General features: G+C 42.2%; 1 protein-coding gene across 1 annotated transcript in view; it reads right to left on the bottom strand.

Annotated features, from left to right (window-relative positions):
* Positions 1-20,060, bottom strand: part of HEPHL1 (hephaestin like 1) — a 53,611-nt gene that overhangs the window by 24,705 nt on the left and 8,846 nt on the right. The window contains exons 5-12 of the mRNA XM_087937019.1: positions 16,187-16,441; positions 14,708-14,873; positions 13,910-14,049; positions 12,540-12,671; positions 8,499-8,710; positions 5,852-6,002; positions 1,355-1,567; positions 763-979 (exon numbers count right to left, since the gene is read on the bottom strand). Of these exons, the coding sequence (XP_087793145.1) occupies positions 763-979; positions 1,355-1,567; positions 5,852-6,002; positions 8,499-8,710; positions 12,540-12,671; positions 13,910-14,049; positions 14,708-14,873; positions 16,187-16,441 (1,486 nt within the window). The remainder of the gene's footprint in view (positions 1-762; positions 980-1,354; positions 1,568-5,851; positions 6,003-8,498; positions 8,711-12,539; positions 12,672-13,909; positions 14,050-14,707; positions 14,874-16,186; positions 16,442-20,060) is intronic.

Genomic DNA, 20,060 nt, shown 5'->3' with positions numbered 1-20,060 from the left:
TTTGAAAACCTCCAGTGATGGAGCATCCTCAAACTCCAGAAGACAAAGTGTTCTATTGATTAACCTGTTGTGGTCCACCAGCAGCCTGCAGAGACAGCAGCAGAGTCAGACAGTGGGAAGGAACATGGGCCAGTCTGGGAGTCTGGTCAGATGAGGGTCCTGCATCCAATACAGAGATGGGGCCAGGGGCATCTGGGAGTTTTGTGCTGACTCCGGAGCCTCCAGAATCTGACAGCAGCGAGGCAGAGGAACAAGGGGAGCCTGTTTCCAGTGTGCATGTGCACAGAACTGCCAGAAGGCAAGAACAGTTAAGACAAAAGGGGCGACTCAGGAGTAAGGCTTGGAGGTGATTGGCTCTCCCATAAGACATAAAGGAGGAGCAAAGGGTTATGAACCTGTGCAGGAAGCAACTTTATTCGTACTGGTCGGTTTGAAACCTGAAGCTCTGTGTTGAATTTGTGCTCTATTTGGCCTTGTATAATTAATTGGAAATTTAGTCATTGGCAGCATTTCAAGAAAGATAAAGGTGCGTGGTTATCAGACTTATCCTGAAGGACTTTGGCAGACTTCCATGGGACTATTTACAAACTGTTTGAGACTCATTACGGGCTGTGAATGACTAAAATTCACAGCCATTTAAATAAAGAAAAAAGAGTTTTGGGACTAACATGTGTTTGTTAGTGTCTCAATAAGCCTTGGTCAGAACATAACCATTCACACAGTTGTTAGGTAAACTATTAGTAGAATATAATCTGTCCATACCTTTCTTTTTGGCTCATTCCTTCCATCTTCTTCTCAGCCCAGGTCTTATTAGGGGCATAATCCCATTCCACCTCTTCTGCAGCCACATAGTAGGTCCTCACTGTTCCATGGTGTCTATGATCATCAGATGAGCTCTTGCCACAGGATTTAACATTATACCATTGCTTCATCCCACCAGTAAAGTGTTCAAATGTCCTACAAGCCACTTGGAAAGTCCCTGAAAGGAAATCGATTATGAACTAAAGGGTTAAGCGTTAAAAATGGCAAAAGTTTTACACTAAAAATGAATCGGTCCTTTAATTTGAAAAAATATTTTATTTTGGAGAAGAGGAAAAAAAGATTTAGTTGGGAAAAACAAGAGATCGATAAAACCAAGCCTGCAACCAGAATTGAAACCAGTTGTATATTTGAATGTATAATCATAGGTGTCAAAAGATAACTGGAATCCATAAGATGAATTATTCAAAAAGTTAATTACTCAGAAGTCTGCATAATTTGTAGTCTAACATCATGTTAAATTAGTGGAGAGAGAGAGAAATCGCTTTGGTGGCAAGTCAAGGAATGATGCTGAGAGCCCATTTCTAACACTTACCTGTTTGATCTGGCTGCATCAATGCTGTGGTTGTAACATGGGAGAACAAAGGGAGACTGTCCCTTATGGTGCCTCCCAAATGGATGGTGTTTCCTTGGAAATGAATGCCGTGAACATCTGTACTGCCGCCTAGTCCAAGCATATGCCAAGAAACAAGGTCACCTTTGCACATGTTGAGGCCAGGTAAGGTACCAAACAGGTAGCCATTGACCGCTGAAAGGAGGAAAAGAAAATTGCAGGAAGGCAGATTCTGGCTGATTGATAGAAAAACACTAAGAACACTTGACAATGGAACCAATGCTCAAGAGAAGTGATGAGTTCCCCTTTATGGTTTGCCTTTAAGGAGAAGCTGCACAGCCATTTGTCAAAGAGGCTCAATTTGTATTCTTCAAACAAACAGGGTTTTGGACCCAATAATCTGTTTTCTTGCAGATGTTTAATTACCCAACTAAGTAACATCATCAGTACTAGAAGAGAGTTATTAGTTATTACTTTACTTTATTGTCATTGCCCCTTGTACAACGTAATCAAACACCATCTTCAGTGCATATCATGACCATGACCATGACCATGACCATGACCATGAAATAAACACAAACACACATCCTTCACCCTCCACACACTGAACTGGAAACCCTCGACACTGCACCAATACTGCACTATACAGCAGAATTCAAAAGAGCTACTGCCCTTGGATAGAAGCAGTTTTTCAGCCTATTTGTCCTTGTTTTTATTCTTCTGTACCATCTGTCAGATGGTAATAGTTCAAAAAAAGGGTTCCCAGGATGAGATGGATCTTTGATAATGTTTTGAACTTTCTTAAGGCAGCGGGATCTATAAAGCTCTTCCAAAGAGGGGAGAGGACAACCAATGATCTTCTGGGCAATGACATTAACCCTCTGGAGAGCTTTCCTATCTGCCACTGTGCAATTAGCAAACCATACAGAGGTGCAGTAACTTAAGATACTCTCTATGGTGCAGCGGTAGAAGGTCACCAGCAGTTTTCCATCCACGTGTTTCCTGAGAAGCCTCAGGTAGTATAATTTCTGCTGGGCCCTTTTGACCAGTGCTGCAATGTGAGCACTCCAGGTCAGGTCCTTTTTTATGGTAACACCCAGAAACTTAAAACTGGCCACTTGGTCTCCATTGATAAGCAAGGGTTGGATGTCTGACCTGTTCCTTCTATAATCCACTATAAGCTCCTTGGTCTTATTGGTGTTGAGGAGCAAGTTATTGTCTCCACACCACAAAAGCAACTAGTCCACCTCATCTCACTGAGCAGACTCATCCCCCCAACCTCCGGAGAGTCCCACCACGGTTGTATCATCTGCAAATTTAGCAATAGTATTACTAGTGTGAGTGGGAATGCAGTCATGCACTTAAAGAGTAAGGGACTCAACTCGCAACCTGTGGTGTACCAGTGTTAAGAATAAGGGCTGAAGAGGTATGATGACCTAATCTGACCCTCTGTGAGCAGCCAGGCAGGAAATCCATAATCCAAAGGCAGATTGAATAAGAAAGTCCAAAGTCCAGAAGTTTAGACACTAGAGTGCGGTTTGTTCTCAATTATATTCTAGTGACTTGCCCTGTCAGCGCTGATGGGAATGTTTTTGATGGTTCCTTGTAGGATGTTATTTATTGTTTGATTGTTTACTGCCACCAACACTGACAGGGCAAACCACTTGTAAATAAACAAAACTAAACCCCACTCTTTTCTAGCACAGATGATGTTACCTAGTTGGGTAACGAAATGTCTGCAAGAAAACAACCAAGCTCAGAGAGCACCAAGGACCTCACAGTTCAACCCTGAGCTACAAATACTCTCTACTATAATTTCATTTTTAGTTATAGATGATATGGTGTTCCCATTGAAAGGGGGTAATCTGAAGATTCCCCTGGTTCCACCGTGCTGCTTGATCAGCAGATGGTTGCCATGTCAGGAGAGATTTTACTCAGCTAGTGTGCCAGTTATATTGTACCAGATGTGTTCCCTCCTGGATCAGAAGGCTCTGGCAATAGTGACTCATGTGCTTATCATCTCTTGTTTGTGCTATTATAATTTGTTCTATATCAGGCTACCTTGGGAGAACTATTCAAAAACTACAGTGGCACAAAACTCAAGTGTCATTTGCTAGTATTAGAGTGGAGAACATCTACACATTGTAGTGGGCTACCAGTTGACTTTCAAGTCCAATAAAATTGTTAGATATTAGTTAGAAAGCCCTCGTGACCTGGATGCTTGCTACCTATGGGACTATATCTGTGTAGTGATTAACAGGCTGGCCTAGTAAGCAGGAGACAGTTCTAGTCCTCCTTTAGGCATGAAAGCCACCTGGCTAACTTTGGGCCTCTCTCTTAGTCCAAACCAGTGGTGGTTTGCTACTGGTTCGCACCGCTTTGGGCGAACAGTTTGTTAATTTTATGGCCAGTTCAGCGAACAGGCAAATCCCACCTCTGGCTGGCCCCACTCTGCCCACCCCTCCCAGGAGTCCCCACAAGGCCCATTTTGGAGGGAGAAAATGGCCCCCTGCAGCCCATTTTCACTCCGAGGGTGGTGCAGGAGGCCAACTAGGCACAGCAACTGGGCAGAGAACTGGTTGTTAAATTTTTTGAAGCCCGCCCTGGTCCAAACCATTTCATAAAGATATTGTGATGAGGAAATACCGTTAGAGAATTAGATAAGTTCACTGCCTTCTGAGAAGAAAATCTAATAATAATGACTTCTGGTTTGTGCAGATAGATTTAGGGAGTGCACATTAGGTTAGGTCATCTGAAGTTGCATACCAGATGTTTGTGGTCTTACTGAAGAAAATAACCAGTTTTATTAATCTTCCATGCAGCTGATTCTGATTAATCACAGACAATTCCACAGAAAGACTTAAATGTATAAGCAACATATCTATACGTTGGAGACACCATCAGCTCCCCAAGTTTATTTTTTAATTCAACTTCTATATTATTCAACAAGTATATTTTATTATTAAATAATACGTTACTATATTGAGTGGTGTAGTGGCCTAGAGGTGGAGCTCTCACCTCACAATCAGGAGGCTGTGTTTGATCCTAGGCAGAGGCAGAAATTTCTCTCTGAGCACAACGAGAATTTAACTGTTGAATAAAATTCTGCATTGGCAACAGGAAGGGCACTGGGCCAGTAAACACCCAGTCTCCATTCAGCTGCCCAGACTCAACCCCACAAGGGATTATGAGGTCATAAAAAGGAGACAATGATGAATACGTTACTATATTATGATTTTAATCATAATAACATTGAAACTTTGCAATATTACCATATTCACCAATCTTGTTTGATTTTAAATCAGCAGAGCACATCTTACAGACAGAAAGGATGGCCAGCTTTTGCCACATACAATTATAGTTTTAGTATTTCACAAAAATACAGCAAGAACCAAGGAATCATAAAGCCATTTGTTTACGTAAGATGTTTTATCCGGACAAGACTCATAGATTCATGAGTTCGTAGATATTCTCTGGGTTAACCGGTTTTATGAAGAAGCTGGCCAGAATTAGTCATCTGACTGTATCCTTCCTTGCTATTCTTTCACTTGTTTCCTTATCCCACCCCTCCAAATCAATTTACTGGGGAAAGACATAATACATATAAAAAGTAATTTGGCTGCCTTAGCAAGATTTCTCTGTCTTGAGGAGTGAAGGACATCATCTCTGAGTCCCATCAGATCCAAGGAATAATTCTGTTCATTTTCAAATCTATCCCAATTCTCATTGGACCTGCCATTTTTTAAAAGGTAAAGTTTTCCCTGTACAATTGTGTCAATGCTAGAAGGTGCTGCTCATCTCCGTTTCTTAGCTGAGGGAGCCAGCATTGTCTGAAGATCTGACAATGCCTGACACGCAGTTGCTCAGAAGGCAGAGGAGAGGAGAGCAGTGGAAATCTGTGGGCCCATCCTTGGGAAGGAAGATCCACTGCTGATAGCGATTGTCTGTGATCATGTGGCCAGTATGACAATATGCCAAGGTGCATGGAACATCATTACCTTCCCACCAAAATGGTACCTATTTTTCTACTCGCATCTGCCTGTTTTCAAACTGCTAGGTTGGCAGGAGCTGGGGCAGGAATAGGAGCTCACCCCATCATACGCTTTTGGGTTTTCAACTGCCAACCTTCTGGTTGATAAGCCAGTCAACCTTCTGGTTGATAAGCTAGTCCACCCATTCCTTAATCATTTAACTGCTGTTCCACAAGTCCCTCCCTATTTTTGAGAGACAGAAAAAAAGCAACAGCATTTTGGCTGCTTTCCATGGTCAGGAGAAGAAAGGAAGGAGTAATTCTATCCTCTTTTCAATTCAAGGCATTCTTTGGATGGAGAAAATTATTCCCCTCAGGATGGATGGCAAACAGTAGCATAAACCCTATACAGCCCTACGCTTATCTCACAACCTCTCATTCTACCCTATATTTTTGTATCATGTTGAAAACTTCTCTTGCTTAACTTCCCAAATGTATATTTCCCATACCATGCATTCTGTTGGATTCCTGGAAATCCATATCCTTCTTATCAACCATCGAGGGACCGCCAGTAAAAGCCTCAATATTTAGGTCAAAGTAAAAACTCCGATTTTCGTCAAAGATAGTGAAGAGCAGATAGAATTCTTTGTCTACTCCTTTCTGTAGCCAAAACAAAAACATTGTTCATTAAAACGGCAAACGTTCAGTCTGCAGATTAAATAGAAAACCAGAAAGAAATTTCAATCAGCTTCCTGATCATTTCCTCTTTACATGCAGATGGGACATTTTGGCTACTGCCTAAGGTAAGGATTTTTTTTTTTAAATTAAAGTAGCATCATTGAAGCTGCTAGTGTATTTTGCCATACATCAGATTTCTAAAACTACCAACAATGCAAAATTATTACAAGTAACCTTAAGCCAATGGTGCCCAGCCTTTTCTTGATCAAAGTGCCCATTTTCCCCTACTCCTTATGAACACAATGGGGACCAGAATTTCCATTTCCAAACAAGGCAGATATTAAGTGAATCACGCTGAATTTAATGAACTCTTTTGCTATGGTTGTTAAGTGAATTGCTGCAGTTGTTAAATAATCACATCAGTGGTGGGATTCAATTTTTTAACTACTGGTTCTGTGGGCGTGGCTTGGTGGGCATGGCAGGGGAAGGATATTGTAAAATTTCCAGTCAGAGGTGGTATTTGCTGGTTCTCCAAACTACTCAAAATTTCCACTACCGGTTCTCCAGAACTGGTCAGAACCTGCTGAATACCACCTCTGGGTCCCAACCTTTCCAGCTTTGCAGAGCGATGGGAGGAAAGGAGGGGATAATTCCATGCACTCACCCGCTGCTCACACAAATGGAGTTTCACATACACGCATTCTTGCCCGCCACTTGTGTAACCTGGTTCTGAATGGGCTGCCATGGTCCGGTACTGGCAGGGGTGGGCTTCAAAAATTTTAGCAACTGGATCTCTGCCTGGTTGCTGGGTGGGCGTGGCCTAGTCAGCCTCCTGCACCATGGTGGGAGGGGAGTGTTTTCACCCTCCCCAGGCTTCGGAGCCTTTTCTCGAGCCTCCGGGAGGGTGAAAATGGCCTCCCTGGGCTCCAGAGGCTGGAAATTGGCCTGTTTCTGGCCTTCCAGAGCCTCTGGGGGGCCCATTTTTCACCCTCCCCGAGCCTTTGCGTGGACCCTGCACTTACCTGGCATCCAAAACAGGCCGCATGGAGATCCCTGGGAGGGGAGGGGCAGGGCAGGGTGGACACAGCCAGCCAGGGGTGGATTTTCTGGTTCACTGAACCGGTCATTAAAAATGATAAAATTAGCTACTGGTTCACCCGAACCAGGGTGAACCAGTGGCAGCCCAACCCTGGGTACTGGGCTTTAGCCTGGATATTGGGGACCCCTGCTTTAATGGGCCTTTTTACTTGTTATCTTCTGGGGACAATTTGGTTGGGCGTTATAGATAGAAGACCTTTTCAGCTGGGCTCTAGATCTCTGAAACAAATTATTATACTGTCTAAAGCTTGCTATGTCAACCCTGAAGGGAACATGGCCGAGGCCATCTTGGAATGCTGAGACACTAAGTTTTATCACAACCAACTTTCCAAGATGGTCCTGAGATTTAATCCTTTTCACGGTCTTCTTTTGAGTTGATTATGCAATTCAGGATGGGTCAGGTTGCATTTTTTGATGTATTTTTAGTAGTTTAATTACTACCACTGAAGTTTATTTACTGATCCTGAAAATACTAGTCTTTTTTTCCCTCCTTGAAAGCGGCTCTTCAGATGTGGGTGGACTTCAACTCCCACAACTTTTCTGACCAGCAGAGCTATTGCTAAGAATTCTGGGAGTTGAAGTCCACTTATCTGGAAGATACTTGACTTGAGGAAAGTACTAGATATAATGAATGACAACTCTTGTAACGCTTTTGGTAATCGTGACTAAGATTTCTATAACTAAACATCAAGACTTAGGCTATATATGTTGTCTTCCTTCCTGGGGACTTAAATTGACCATTGTAGTAGACACAAAATCTTTCTAGTTTTGATGTCTTTTGATCCAGCAAGGTGAGTCTTATGTTGTCAAGTTGTTCCTTTGCATTTAGATCAGTTGGTGGGATTCAAATTTTTTTTACTACCGGTTCTGTGGGCGTGGCTTGGTGGCTGTGGTGTGGCTTGGTGGGCATGGCTTGGCGGGCATGGCAGGAGAAGGTTACTGCAAAATCTCCATTCCCTCCCCACCCCACTAACCTGCTTTCCAGCTCCGCTCTCCTGTGCAGGGCAACCAAAGAAGACCCAGCCAATCAACTGGGACTCAGGAGGCATAGATGAGGGCGGGGCCAGTCAGAGGTGGTATTTGCTGGTTCTCCGAACTACTCAAAATTTCCGCTACCGGTTCTCCAGAACTGGTCAGAACCTGCTGAGTACCACCTCTGATTTGGATGTGTGCAACAACCATCCTTTCATTCCACCTATGCCAGGGCTGTCAAACTCCTGGCCCACGGGCCGGAGGCGTCATGCGCTGGCCACGCCCATGCCCAGTTTAGCAAAGGGGGGGGGGGAAGTCTGATACATCACGTGATGCTGCCGTGACGACATGAGTTTGATACCCCTGACCTGTGCAATCAACCATTCAAGACATTAGCAAGCTGTTTACCTGCTTTCCACTGGATTTCAGAGTATCCTTCTTACAAATGATAAGAGGCCCCACCAAACCAGACTGAGTATCCATCATTGGATCGGTTGCTGAATAATACAAGTATGTGAGGCATGCTGGATCATTGGGTGTAGGTCCAACGCTTTCAGGGACTCTCCATTCATACTTAAAGGTCTCATAAGGTTTAACAAAAGCTCCTGGCTTTGGATATCCTTAAAAGAAAAGAAGTCAAAACATCCCTATGAAATTAAACTGTAATTGAAATCCAAAGATCATTTGAGTACAGGTAGCCTTTGACTTATGACCACAAATGAGTCCAAAATTTGTACTGCTGAGCAAGACAGTTGTTAAGTGAGTTTTCCTCCATTATATGACCTTCCTGGCTACCATTTCTAAGTTAATTGCTGCAGTTATAAAGTTAGTAACACAGTTGTTAAGTGAATCTGACTTATCCCTTGGCTTTGCTAGTCAGAAGGTCTCAAAAGGGGATCACATTACTAGTGCTGGGATTCAAAAATTTCTACTACCAGTTCTGTGTAGCTTGGTGGGCACGGTGTGGCTTGGTGGGTATGGCAGGGGAAGATACTGCAAAATCCCATTCCCTCCCCGCCCCACTAACCTGCTTTCCAGCTCCGTTCTCCTGTGCAGGGCAACAAAAGAAGACCCAGCCAATCAGTTGGGACTTGGGAGGCGGAGAATCAATGGGGGCGGGGCCAGTCAGAGGTGGGATTTTCCGGTTCTCCAAACTACTCAACATTTCCGCTTCAGTTTCTCCTGAACTGGTCAGAACCCGCTGAATACTACCTCTGCAAATGACCCTGGGGATACTGCAACCGTCATAAATATGAGCCAGTTGCCAAGGGTATGGATCACATGATCATGGGGATGCTGCAATGCTTGTAAGTGTGAAAAACGTTCCTGAGTTACTTTTTCCAGGGACACTGTAGCTTTGAATGGTTACTAAACCAGCAGGATTGCCTGGACTGTACGCCTTCTCATAGAAATAAAGGTGGTCCTATAGGGGCCTACGAGGAAAAACGGGGTAAAAATATTTACATAAATAAAGAGGTTATGTTAGAATTTCAGCTTTAAGGAGAACGACTGGTGGAAATTTCCCTGCCAACAGGAAATCCACTAATTACTTTCTGTAATTTGTCTCACTTTAGCTCTGAGGGGATATCAGTACTTACTACTGATACTACTTGCTCATTACCTCATTAGTGTGAAGCTGGTTAGAACTTGGCTGTCACAAACAGAGCAATTACTGTTGAAAGAAAACACTTCAAAGCAGCTGTTATGGGGAGCCCTTTGACTCATTTGTATACCCACCGCATCCGGCAAATGTAACATTGAAAGTATTCTGCTGATGGATGAATTCAGTAACTAAGTTTATTGTGTGAGGTAATGCAGCTAATGTGTTTGTGCTGCTTTGCTTCAGATAAATAAAAACAAGGTATGGATTGATGACTGTGTAAGCAGTGGTGGGATTCAACAATTTTTTATTACTGGTTCTGTGGGCATGGCTTGGTAAGCGTGGCATGGTTTGGTGGGCATGGCAGGGGAAGGATACTGTAAAGCCTCCATTCCCTCCCCACTCCAGATTAGGTTAGATTAGAAGAACTTTATTGTCATTGTACAAGTACAACGAAACTGTGGATGCACCCCAGCAACTGTTCGCAATACAATAAAACCAAAACACTTAAAAATGAAGATAAGAAAGATAGAGTACCCACGTCTCCATTTGCAATTTGAGAGTACAATATCTATGAATATACACAAAATATACCTCCAACACTGACTGTAATGCTTAGCCGAGTATAATACACAAGAGATGGATTGTACTGTAATATGTTATTATACATCTGAATGAGGTATTGAGATTTCACATCTTTTCACATTTTAACGAGGTAGTGACTTCGTGTTTATTTGCGGTTCGGATGGCCCAGGGAAAGAAACTATTTGTCAGTCTAGTGGTGTGGGATTTTATTGACTTAAAACGCCATCCAGACGGCCGCAGGTCAAAAAGGTAATTGCCAGGGTGTGAGGGGTCTTCTATAATGGCCTTGATTCTGCTTTGGCAGCGGGACCTGGCTAAGTCTTCCAGGGAGGGCAGAGTTTACTGTAAAATCTCCATTCCCTCCCCACCCCACTAACCTGTTTTCCAGCTCCGTTCTCCTGTGCAGGGCAACAAAAGAAGACCCAGATGATCAGCTGGGACTTGGGAGGCAGAGAATAGATGGGGGTGGGGCAGTGGTAGTATTCTACCGGTTCGGCCTGGTTCAATCGAGCCAGTAACAGCGATGGGCAGCGGAGACCAAACTGGTTCTCTTCGCCACTCTGCTTTTCGGCCCACCCGCCTACCTGGGCTCCCATACTCACCTTTATCCTCTGAATTTGAAGTGCAGTTGCTTTGCACGGCACAGCAGAGCGCTGCGTGGCAGCTGCTGAAGCAACCAGAAGAGTGCAGGCTTGCAGGAGGTAAGTTAGAACACCCCTGTGCCTGTGCAAAATGTGTGTTTGGCGTGCACACGTGTGGGCACATGTGCAAAGTGTGCGCACGTGTGCAAAGTGTGCCCCCCAAGCCACACACCCCCAAGCCACACCCACGGAACCGGTGGTAAAAATATTTCAATCCCACCACTGGGGTGGGGCTAGTCAGAAGTGGTATTTGCCGGTTCTCCCAATTACTCAAAATTTCCGCTACTGGTTCTCCAGAACTGGTCAGACTCTGCTGAATACCACCTCTGTATGTAAGTAACTTCCCTTAAATGTCACTTAATCTGGGCCCAATCTGGGACACCTTGAGATTTTTATTCCTTGTTCTCAGTATTTATTTCTGAGGTAGTAGAAGAGAAGATGACTGGGCACCTAAAAACCATGTAGCAGGTTTGGTGCTAAGTGGCAGACCTCTAAGTTCTCCAAGAAAGTTCTTATGAGTTCAGAGATTCCGAAATTCTGCACAGTTTGAGGGCCTGGAACCTACATCTTGACATCCATACCACATAGGAAATAAATATTTCAGAGACTACGTGTCATGCAAAGGTGCCTTTTCAAGAGGCAGCTGGACTTGCTGGTTTTTCTTTGAAGATGTTTCGCTTCTCATCCAAGAAGCCTCTTCAGCTCTTTTTCTTCAGAGCTGAAGAAGCTTCTTGGATGAGAAGTGAAACATCTTCAAAGAAAAAACAGAAAGTCCAGTTGCCTCCTGAAAAAAAAGCACCTTTGGGACAACTATGATCTGGAAGACTGACAATCCCCATAGATATTTGTGAAGCACTGCTGATATTTGCCATTCAAAACAGTAAACAACATTATTTCAAGTACAGGTAGTCCTCGACTTACGACCACAACTGAGCCCCAAATTTCTGTTGTGAAGTAAGACATTGGTTAAGTGACTTTTGCCCCATTTAACGGCCTTTCTTGCCGGAATTGTAAAATGAATCCCTGCAGTTGTTAAGTTAGCAACACGGTTGTTAAATGAATCTGGTTTCCCCATTGACTTTGCTTGGCAGAAGGCCGCCAAAGGAAACACGTGGATATTGCAACTGTCAAAAATATGAATCAGATGCCAAACATCTGAATTTTGATCATGTGACCAAGGGGATGCTGCAACAGTCGTTAAGTGTGAAAAAAGGTCATAAGTTACTTTTTTCAGTACTTTTGTAACTTTGAATGGTCACTAAATGAACTTTTGTAAGTAGTGGACTATCATCATCCATTGCTGCCTGTTTTCTGTTAATCCCCTGGGTAAAGAACAAAATACACCAAAGTAACATAGACTCACTTGGAGTGGTGCGGTGGCCTAGAGGTAGAGCTCTCGCCTCACAATCAAGAGGCTGTGAGTTCAATCCTAGATAAAGGCAGATATTTCTCTCTCTGGGCACACCGAGAATATATCTGCTGAATAAAACTCCGCATTGGTGACAGGGAAGGCACCCGGCCATTAAACACTCTACTAGCTCCATTCAGTTGCTCAGATTCCACCCGCAAGGCATTATGGGGTCATTAAAAGATGATGATGATGATGAACATCAACTTACTTACCATCAGCATAAGGGAATCCTTCCGATGACTTATCGAAAGCTACTCCATGGGGCATCATGCTATGATTCTTGTCTCCTCTATTGAGAAAAGTAACCAAGATGGTATCACCAACTTCAGCTTTGATAACTGGACCTTGAAATTAGAGGCGAATGAATGAATTGTTTAAAACGAATTGGTTTCAAGCACCGTTTTATCTCTGCACCGGAAAATATCCCTACTTCCTTCAGCCTCCCCCACCCCCCATTCATCCTTGTGACTTTCACTACGCTCTTTTCTAAGAAATCACTTTACAAGCTCCCTTTCTCCATGTAATCAAATTGCACTCTGACCCATGGGAGCTCTCCCTCTCTCTACTGAAGCACAAGATCTCAGTGGTGAATTTTGGGCACTGCGTGGAACACTTTTGATTAGGCTACAGCTAAAATACTGATAGAGGGACGCGGCGGCTCAGTGGCTAAGACGGTGAGCTTGTTGATCAGAAAGGTCGGCAGCTCGGCGGTTTGAATCCCTAGCACCATGTAACGGAGTGAGCTCCCGTTACTTGTCCCAGCTTCTGCCAACCTAGCAGTTCGGAAGCATGTAAAAAATGCAAGTAGAAAAATAGGGAGCACTTTGATGGGAAGGTCACAGCGTTCCGTGCGCCTTGGGCATTTCGTCATGCCAGCCGCATGACCACGGAGACATTTTTGGACAGTACTGATTCTTTGTCTTTATAACAGAGATGAGCAGCGCCCCCTAGAGCCAGAAATGACTAGCATGTATGTGCAAGGAGAGCCTTTACCTTTTAAAAAAATACTGTTTCTTGTCCTTTCCACCACTCATGCCATGGCAAACAGAAAAAAAAATATAGGAAGGGGAGAAAATATATGGGATTATAGATGTATTTTCCTTTGGAACATCTTCTTCCCAAGCACTGACATGAAGAGCACCAATATCTGTGTCATCTAATTCCATGTCCCACAAAAAAAAAATAATCTGATGTTGTACAGGTAATCCTTGATTTAGGACCACAACTGAGGGAAAACATTCTGTTGCTAAGCAAAACAATGATTCAGCCAGTTGCAGCCCATTTGATTATCTTTTTTACCACAGTTGTTAAGTGAGTCAATGCCATTATTAAGGGAATATGGCTTCCTCCATTAACTTTACTCATGGGGAAGCCAGCTTGGAAGGTTATAAATGGCGGCCACAGGACCCCAGATGAATGGTTCAGCTGTCATAAACTCATGCCATAGTTTCGCCATCACCAGGCTAGGGTTTCATCATGGCTTGTCTGGGTTCAGAACTGCTCTTAATATGTGCCATCATCAGAGAGGTGTGCCTGAAATCAATGCCATGAAAAAGCCTCAGGAGTTTTCCCCACCTCATACCAAGTATGCCAAGATGGGCCTCGGATGCAGGTCGCTTCTTTCTTCTGCTAAAGCTACCATCAGTGTAGGCCACATATTGGACTTTCCAGTAGCGTCCTCCAATTCGATCATCTCCTTGTCTGAAGTAAGGAGCTGAATCACTGCGAAAACACAAAGTGTGAATGTCAATATGTAGTAGGGCAACCTGAGTCACATATCTGCGTGGGTAACTCATTTCAAGTAGACCACAGTGGTTAGAATGCAGTATTGCAGGCTGACTCTGCTCACTGCCAGGAGTTCAATCCTGATTGGTTCAAGGTTGACTCAGCCTTCCATCCTTCTGAGGTCAGTAAAATGGGGGCCCAGAGCTTGTTGGGGGCAATATTTTGACTCTGTAAACTGCTCACAGAGGGCTGTAAAGCACCCTGAAACTGCATATAAGTCTAAGCACTATTGCTACTGCTAAAATTCACGTATTATAATTCCCACAAACATGCATAACCTGTATATTTGTTCACTGACTCACAAACTAACCAAAGGTGCTTTATATTTTGGGTTTGCAGGAGATATTAAACCAAAATCATTTGATGCTAAACCTAATCAAAGAGTTCACATTATGAAAATACAGCTTGTTAGCTACCTGTGTTCTGCCAACACAATTATGTGGGATCAACAAGTTAATTTAAAAGTTCCAGGCTCTTATAAGATGGTTTGCAACTGGTGTTAATAAGAGGCAGGAAAACACATTAATATAAGAGTAAGAAAAGGTTTTGGGATTGAATAAATTAACACAATAAAAATAACACATGAGGCTCTGACCTGTCAGTGGCATTTAACGGTTGTCCAGTGAATGTATCAATACCACCAGGTCCGTAATCCCATAGAATTCTTTCAGCAGCAATAAAATATTTTCTTTTATGACCACTCCAGGACGGAGTAAGGTCTTGACCACAAGACTTGATGTTATATAATCCTGACATACCAGCTACAGTGCAAAAAAGAAACACGAGAATCATTTAATCGCTTTTGGTTCCATCCCACAAAGATGTCTTTATCCAAGATGCTTATCCCAGTCCATTCAAGGCACGTGTTCACTGATACCAGTTACATTCCTGAATCTCTCCAAGCTTGTTTATAAATGAACTGATTCATACTGTATTTACCATATGATAGTTACAGTGTCCTGGGGTCATATAAATCCCCTTTTGCAACCTTCTGACAAGCAAAGTCAGTGGGGAAGTGAGATTCATTGAACAACTGTGTTATTTATTTAACATCTGCAGTGATTCACTCAACAACTGTGGCAAGGAAGGTCGTAAAATAGAGTAAAACTCACTTAACAAGTGTCTCACTTAGCAACAGAAATTTCGGGCTCAATTGTGGTTGTAAGTCAAGGACTAACCTGTATGTCCTGCAGTATCAAAATTGGTTTTTCCCACATCTACCCAGAAAGGTTTCCCACCAATTCTTCTCCCATTATCCTTTCCTAAGAAGCTATCTTAAGAAGTACATGAAGGATATTGAAACTTTGATTATTGTTTAACAAAGATGCTTGTAGCCAGACAACACACTGTTCAACTGAAGATTGTAATATAAACATACATACATACATACATGCATACATATATATATATAACATTGTATATGTTATGTTATGTTATGTTATGTTATGTTATGTTATGTTATGTTATGTTATGTTATGTTATGTTATGTTATGTTATATATCAGTGGTCACCAACCAGTGGGACAGGGACGACTGGTGGTCTGAGAGAAGATTTTGGTGGTCCACGGAGCAATGTCACCCCCAAAGCAATTAATCCATGCTGCATGGGAACACAAGGCTGCACTGCCCGCATGGCCCGCAGGACCACAAGGCTTGTGTCACTTGCATTACGAACAACACGAGGTAGTGAGGGGGCAGGGGAAAGGGCATGGGGGGGTACTTGCCCCACTCACCCCACGTGCCTTGCCTGGTCAGCAGGCTGCTTCTTTCCACTTCTTTCTTCTTCTGCTTTTGGCTGCAACGCAAGGAAAGCAGCAAAAGTCTTTCGTTCTCTCCCCCAAACTCTGCCAGAAATGAGTCTTTAGGATCTTGCAAGGCATCCTGCTCAAAGAGGCTGCACCGGCATGACAAGTCTCACAAAGACTCATTTCTAGCAGAGTTTGGGGGAGAGAAAGAAAGACTTCTGCTGCTTCTGCTGCTTTCCTTGTTGGTGATCTCTGTTTTATATTATATATAAAAGAACATGGCACACATTGCTGAATATCTAGCATACTGTTGCTTGTTGAATTGTTTACCTGGCATGTGACGATTGACTGCACAGTTCACAAGCCATGTCCCAACGTTCTGCGCAACCATTCCTGCTGTGAGGAAAGTGGCCGAAAAAAGGCTAATGACATCTGTCCTACATCCTCTATTAATCAGGACATGATCCAAGAAGTGCACAGAGTGAACGTCCAACTCGTTCCCCATTCCAATCAAGGACCAGGACACCAAGTCACCAGCACACATTTCCAAGCCAGGGATGTTTCCATACATATATCCATTAATTGCTATAAATGTATAACACAAAGAAAAAGTCAGCAAAAGTTAGGAGAAATGGGAATGCTACAAAACATTTGCTTTCCAAACCAAGTCCTGAAAATATGCTCTTAGAAATTGGTGTTAAAACAAGAACAGCATTTTGCAACGTTAGGCTAAATATCTAAAGGAAATGCTAAAAGTCAGTATGAAACTGATTGACACTAACGTTATCCTGAATCAGCTAATCAGAGGCTGAATGGCTATCTATCTGGAATTCTATACAGTAGTATTATTGTATTATTTGATCAGTTAGTAGTATCTGGCTCAACAGCGAAAACTGTAAGAAGGATTTAAGAGTCTTAGTGGACAACCATTTAACTATGAGCCAGCAATGTGTTGCAGCTACCAAGAAAGCTAATGCAATCACCCAAGACTAGGCACGCACGCCCCTAACTACCTCAGTTCCAACTACTGCTGGCCTTAAATGCAAGCTACTCAATGCAAGAAGCCTTGTTAATACCTGAATTTCTCCTCTTACTAAATATGGCTAAATTCGACATCATATTTGTCTGTGAAACATGGCGCAATGCATCTCTCCCTGACTCCATTACCACAGTAAGAGACTATCATGTTTACTGATCAGATCATAAATTCATAGAGGAGGTGGTGTTGCTATCTTCTATAAAAAGTCCTTCCATTTAAAAAACATCCAAGTTACCCAGGAGCTTGCTCTTCCTGAGACCATCATCTTAAATATCACATTTCGATTCTTACTATGTTACAGAGCACCTGATTATGACATCGAACATGTAAACAAGCTAAATTCACTACTAACATGGGCAGCATCCTGCGCAAACACTTTTATCTTTCTTGGTGACTTCAATCTACCTCATATTGACTGGACCCTAAATGAATGTACAACTGAAACCATACACACAACCTTCTACAATGCTGTTACAAATCTGGGACTAGAACAACTAGTAACCAACAATACTAGCCTAAACAACTGCCTTGATCTCATCTTCTGCAATAGTTTGAATTTAATTTACGGAATACAAACTAAAGAACACTTTTCCAACAGTGACCACAATATGATTGACTTTTGTCTCAACATACGCCCACACAAAAATCATCACAATGACGTAATCCCCAATTATAACTTCAAAAAAGGCAACTATGATCTTATAGGCAACGATCTCTCATCCCTTGATTGGCAATCTCTATTCACTAGATGCAATACTGTTGAAGACCATTACAACATATTTTACTTGAAGTCAAAAGAGTCATCAAACTATATGTACCAACAACAACTCCCCCCCCCCCCGAAAAAAACAGATTACCCATAACAATAAGGAAACTTCAATCCAAAAAGAGATCACTCTGGCAGAAAAACAAATCTGGTCACATTGCCAATTTTAAAAGCCAATACAAAAATTTATGCCACCAGATAAAGACTGAATGCACCAATTATCACATTAAACAAGAGGAAAACCTTCTACGCACCAATTCCACCTGCACTTTTTACAGTTTTGTAAACAACAAACTAAAAGACTTAAGGTCCATCCCACCCCTGATAGGACCTAATGGTAAAGACTGCAATGACAGCACCATTAAAGCCAACATCTTTAACACATTCTTTGGCTCAGTATTTGTAAACAGCAATGGATCATGCCCAGTATTTCATAGCTGAACTACAGACAACTACAATGATCTAATACATATCTATTTTACCGAAGACAATGATGAAAAAGCATGATGCAATCTAAAACCATCTCTATCTATTGGACCGGACGGAATATGTGCCTACTTCTTAGAAAAGCTATCCACTGCCATAGCAGAACCTCTAAGCATAATCTTTGAAAAATCTTTCAGGACCAGCTCCTTGCCTAACCTATGGTCACAAGCCACGGTCATCCCCATCTTCAAAAGGGGAGATCCCAGCCTAGTTGAAAATTACAGACCAATCTCCTTATGCTGCGTCACCTGTAAAGTCATGGAATCAATTATTAACCAATCCATTATCCTCCACTTAGAGACAAACAACCTACTCTCCAATAAACCATTTGGTTTCAGAAAAAAAACTATCCTGTAATCTGCAACTCTTACACGCAAAAACATATGGACTACACAACTCGATCAGGGCAAAACAATAGACGCAATCTACATAGACTTCTGTAAAGCCTTTGATTCACTGGTACACAACAAACTAGTCCTAAAACTAAAATCTTATGGTATCTCTGGACAACCGCATAACTGGATAGAAGCATTCCTGTCAAACAGACAACAAATGGTCAAAATTGGGAGCATCCTATCAAATTCTGTACCTGTCAATAGTGGTGTCCCCCAAGGTAGTGTTCTAGGACCAACTCTCTTCATACTCTACATAAATGACCTCTGTGATCATATTAAGAGCAACTACGTTCTCTTTGCATATGATGTAAAGCTGTTCAATACCACAGACAATACTGCTATGCTTCAAAAAGATCTTGACTATGTATCAGGATGGTCAAAAAAATGGCAACTTCAAATCTCAACAAATAAATGCTCTGTCTTACATATCGGCAAAAAAAATCAGAAAATAAAATACAAGCTGAATGGATCTTGTTGATGATCCAAGCTCTGTAAAGGACCTTGGAATACTCATCTCTAATGATCTAAATGCTAGAGCCCACTGTAACTACATAGCCAAAAAGGTGTTAAGAGTTTTTAACCTAATCCTACGTAGCTTTTTCTCTGGTAATATCACACTACTAACTAGAGCATACAAAACATTTGCTAGACCAATACTTGAATACAGCTCATCAGTCTGGAACTCACATTACATATCTGATATTAGCACAGTTGAGAAAGTCCAGAAATATTTCACAAGAAGAGTTCACCACTCCTCTACTCGTTGCAAAATACCTTCTGCCACCAGTCTTGAAATTCTAGACCTAGAAAACCTTGAATTATGCCATCTTCAGTCTGATCTAAGTATGGTATATAAAATCATATATTGCAATGACTTACCTGTCAATAAATACTTCAGCTTCAACCATAACAACACAAGAGCACACAATAGATACAAACTCAAGGTTAACTGCACCAAACTTGATTGCAGGAAATACGACTTCAGCAACAGAGTGGTCAATGTCTGGAATACTGTACCTGACTCTGTGGTTTCTTCCCCAAACCCCCAAAATTTTAACCTTAGACTGTCTACTATTGACCTCACCCCTTTCCTGAGAGGTCTGTAGGGGGCGTGCATAAGCGCACCAACGTGCCTACCGTCCCTGTCCTATTGTTTCTTTTTTTCTTTCTTATTTGTACCCATTTCATGTATTCATAACTATATATATACTTATACCTATTATCTTGTAAGCGATTGACAAATCAAATAAATAAAAAAATAAAATCCAAGTCTGCATTAACAGAGAGATAGAATCAAGATCACGTGAAGTGTTAGTACCACTGTATAATGCTTTATTAAGGTAATACTTGGAATATTGCGCTCCGTTTTGGTCACCATGATATAAAAAAGATGTTGAGACTCTAGAAAGACTGCAGAGAAGAGCAACAAAGATGATTAAGGGATTGAAAGCTAAAACATATGAAGAACAGTTGCAGGAATTGGGTATGTCTAGTGAAAAATCTAATGAAAAGAAGGAC

Source organism: Pseudonaja textilis, chromosome 7, assembly GCF_049901715.1.
Source record: "Pseudonaja textilis isolate UNSWEBS1 chromosome 7, rPseTex1.2, whole genome shotgun sequence".
Lineage (NCBI taxonomy): Eukaryota > Metazoa > Chordata > Lepidosauria > Squamata > Elapidae > Pseudonaja > Pseudonaja textilis.
This window is presented reverse-complemented; position numbering and strand designations above follow the sequence as displayed.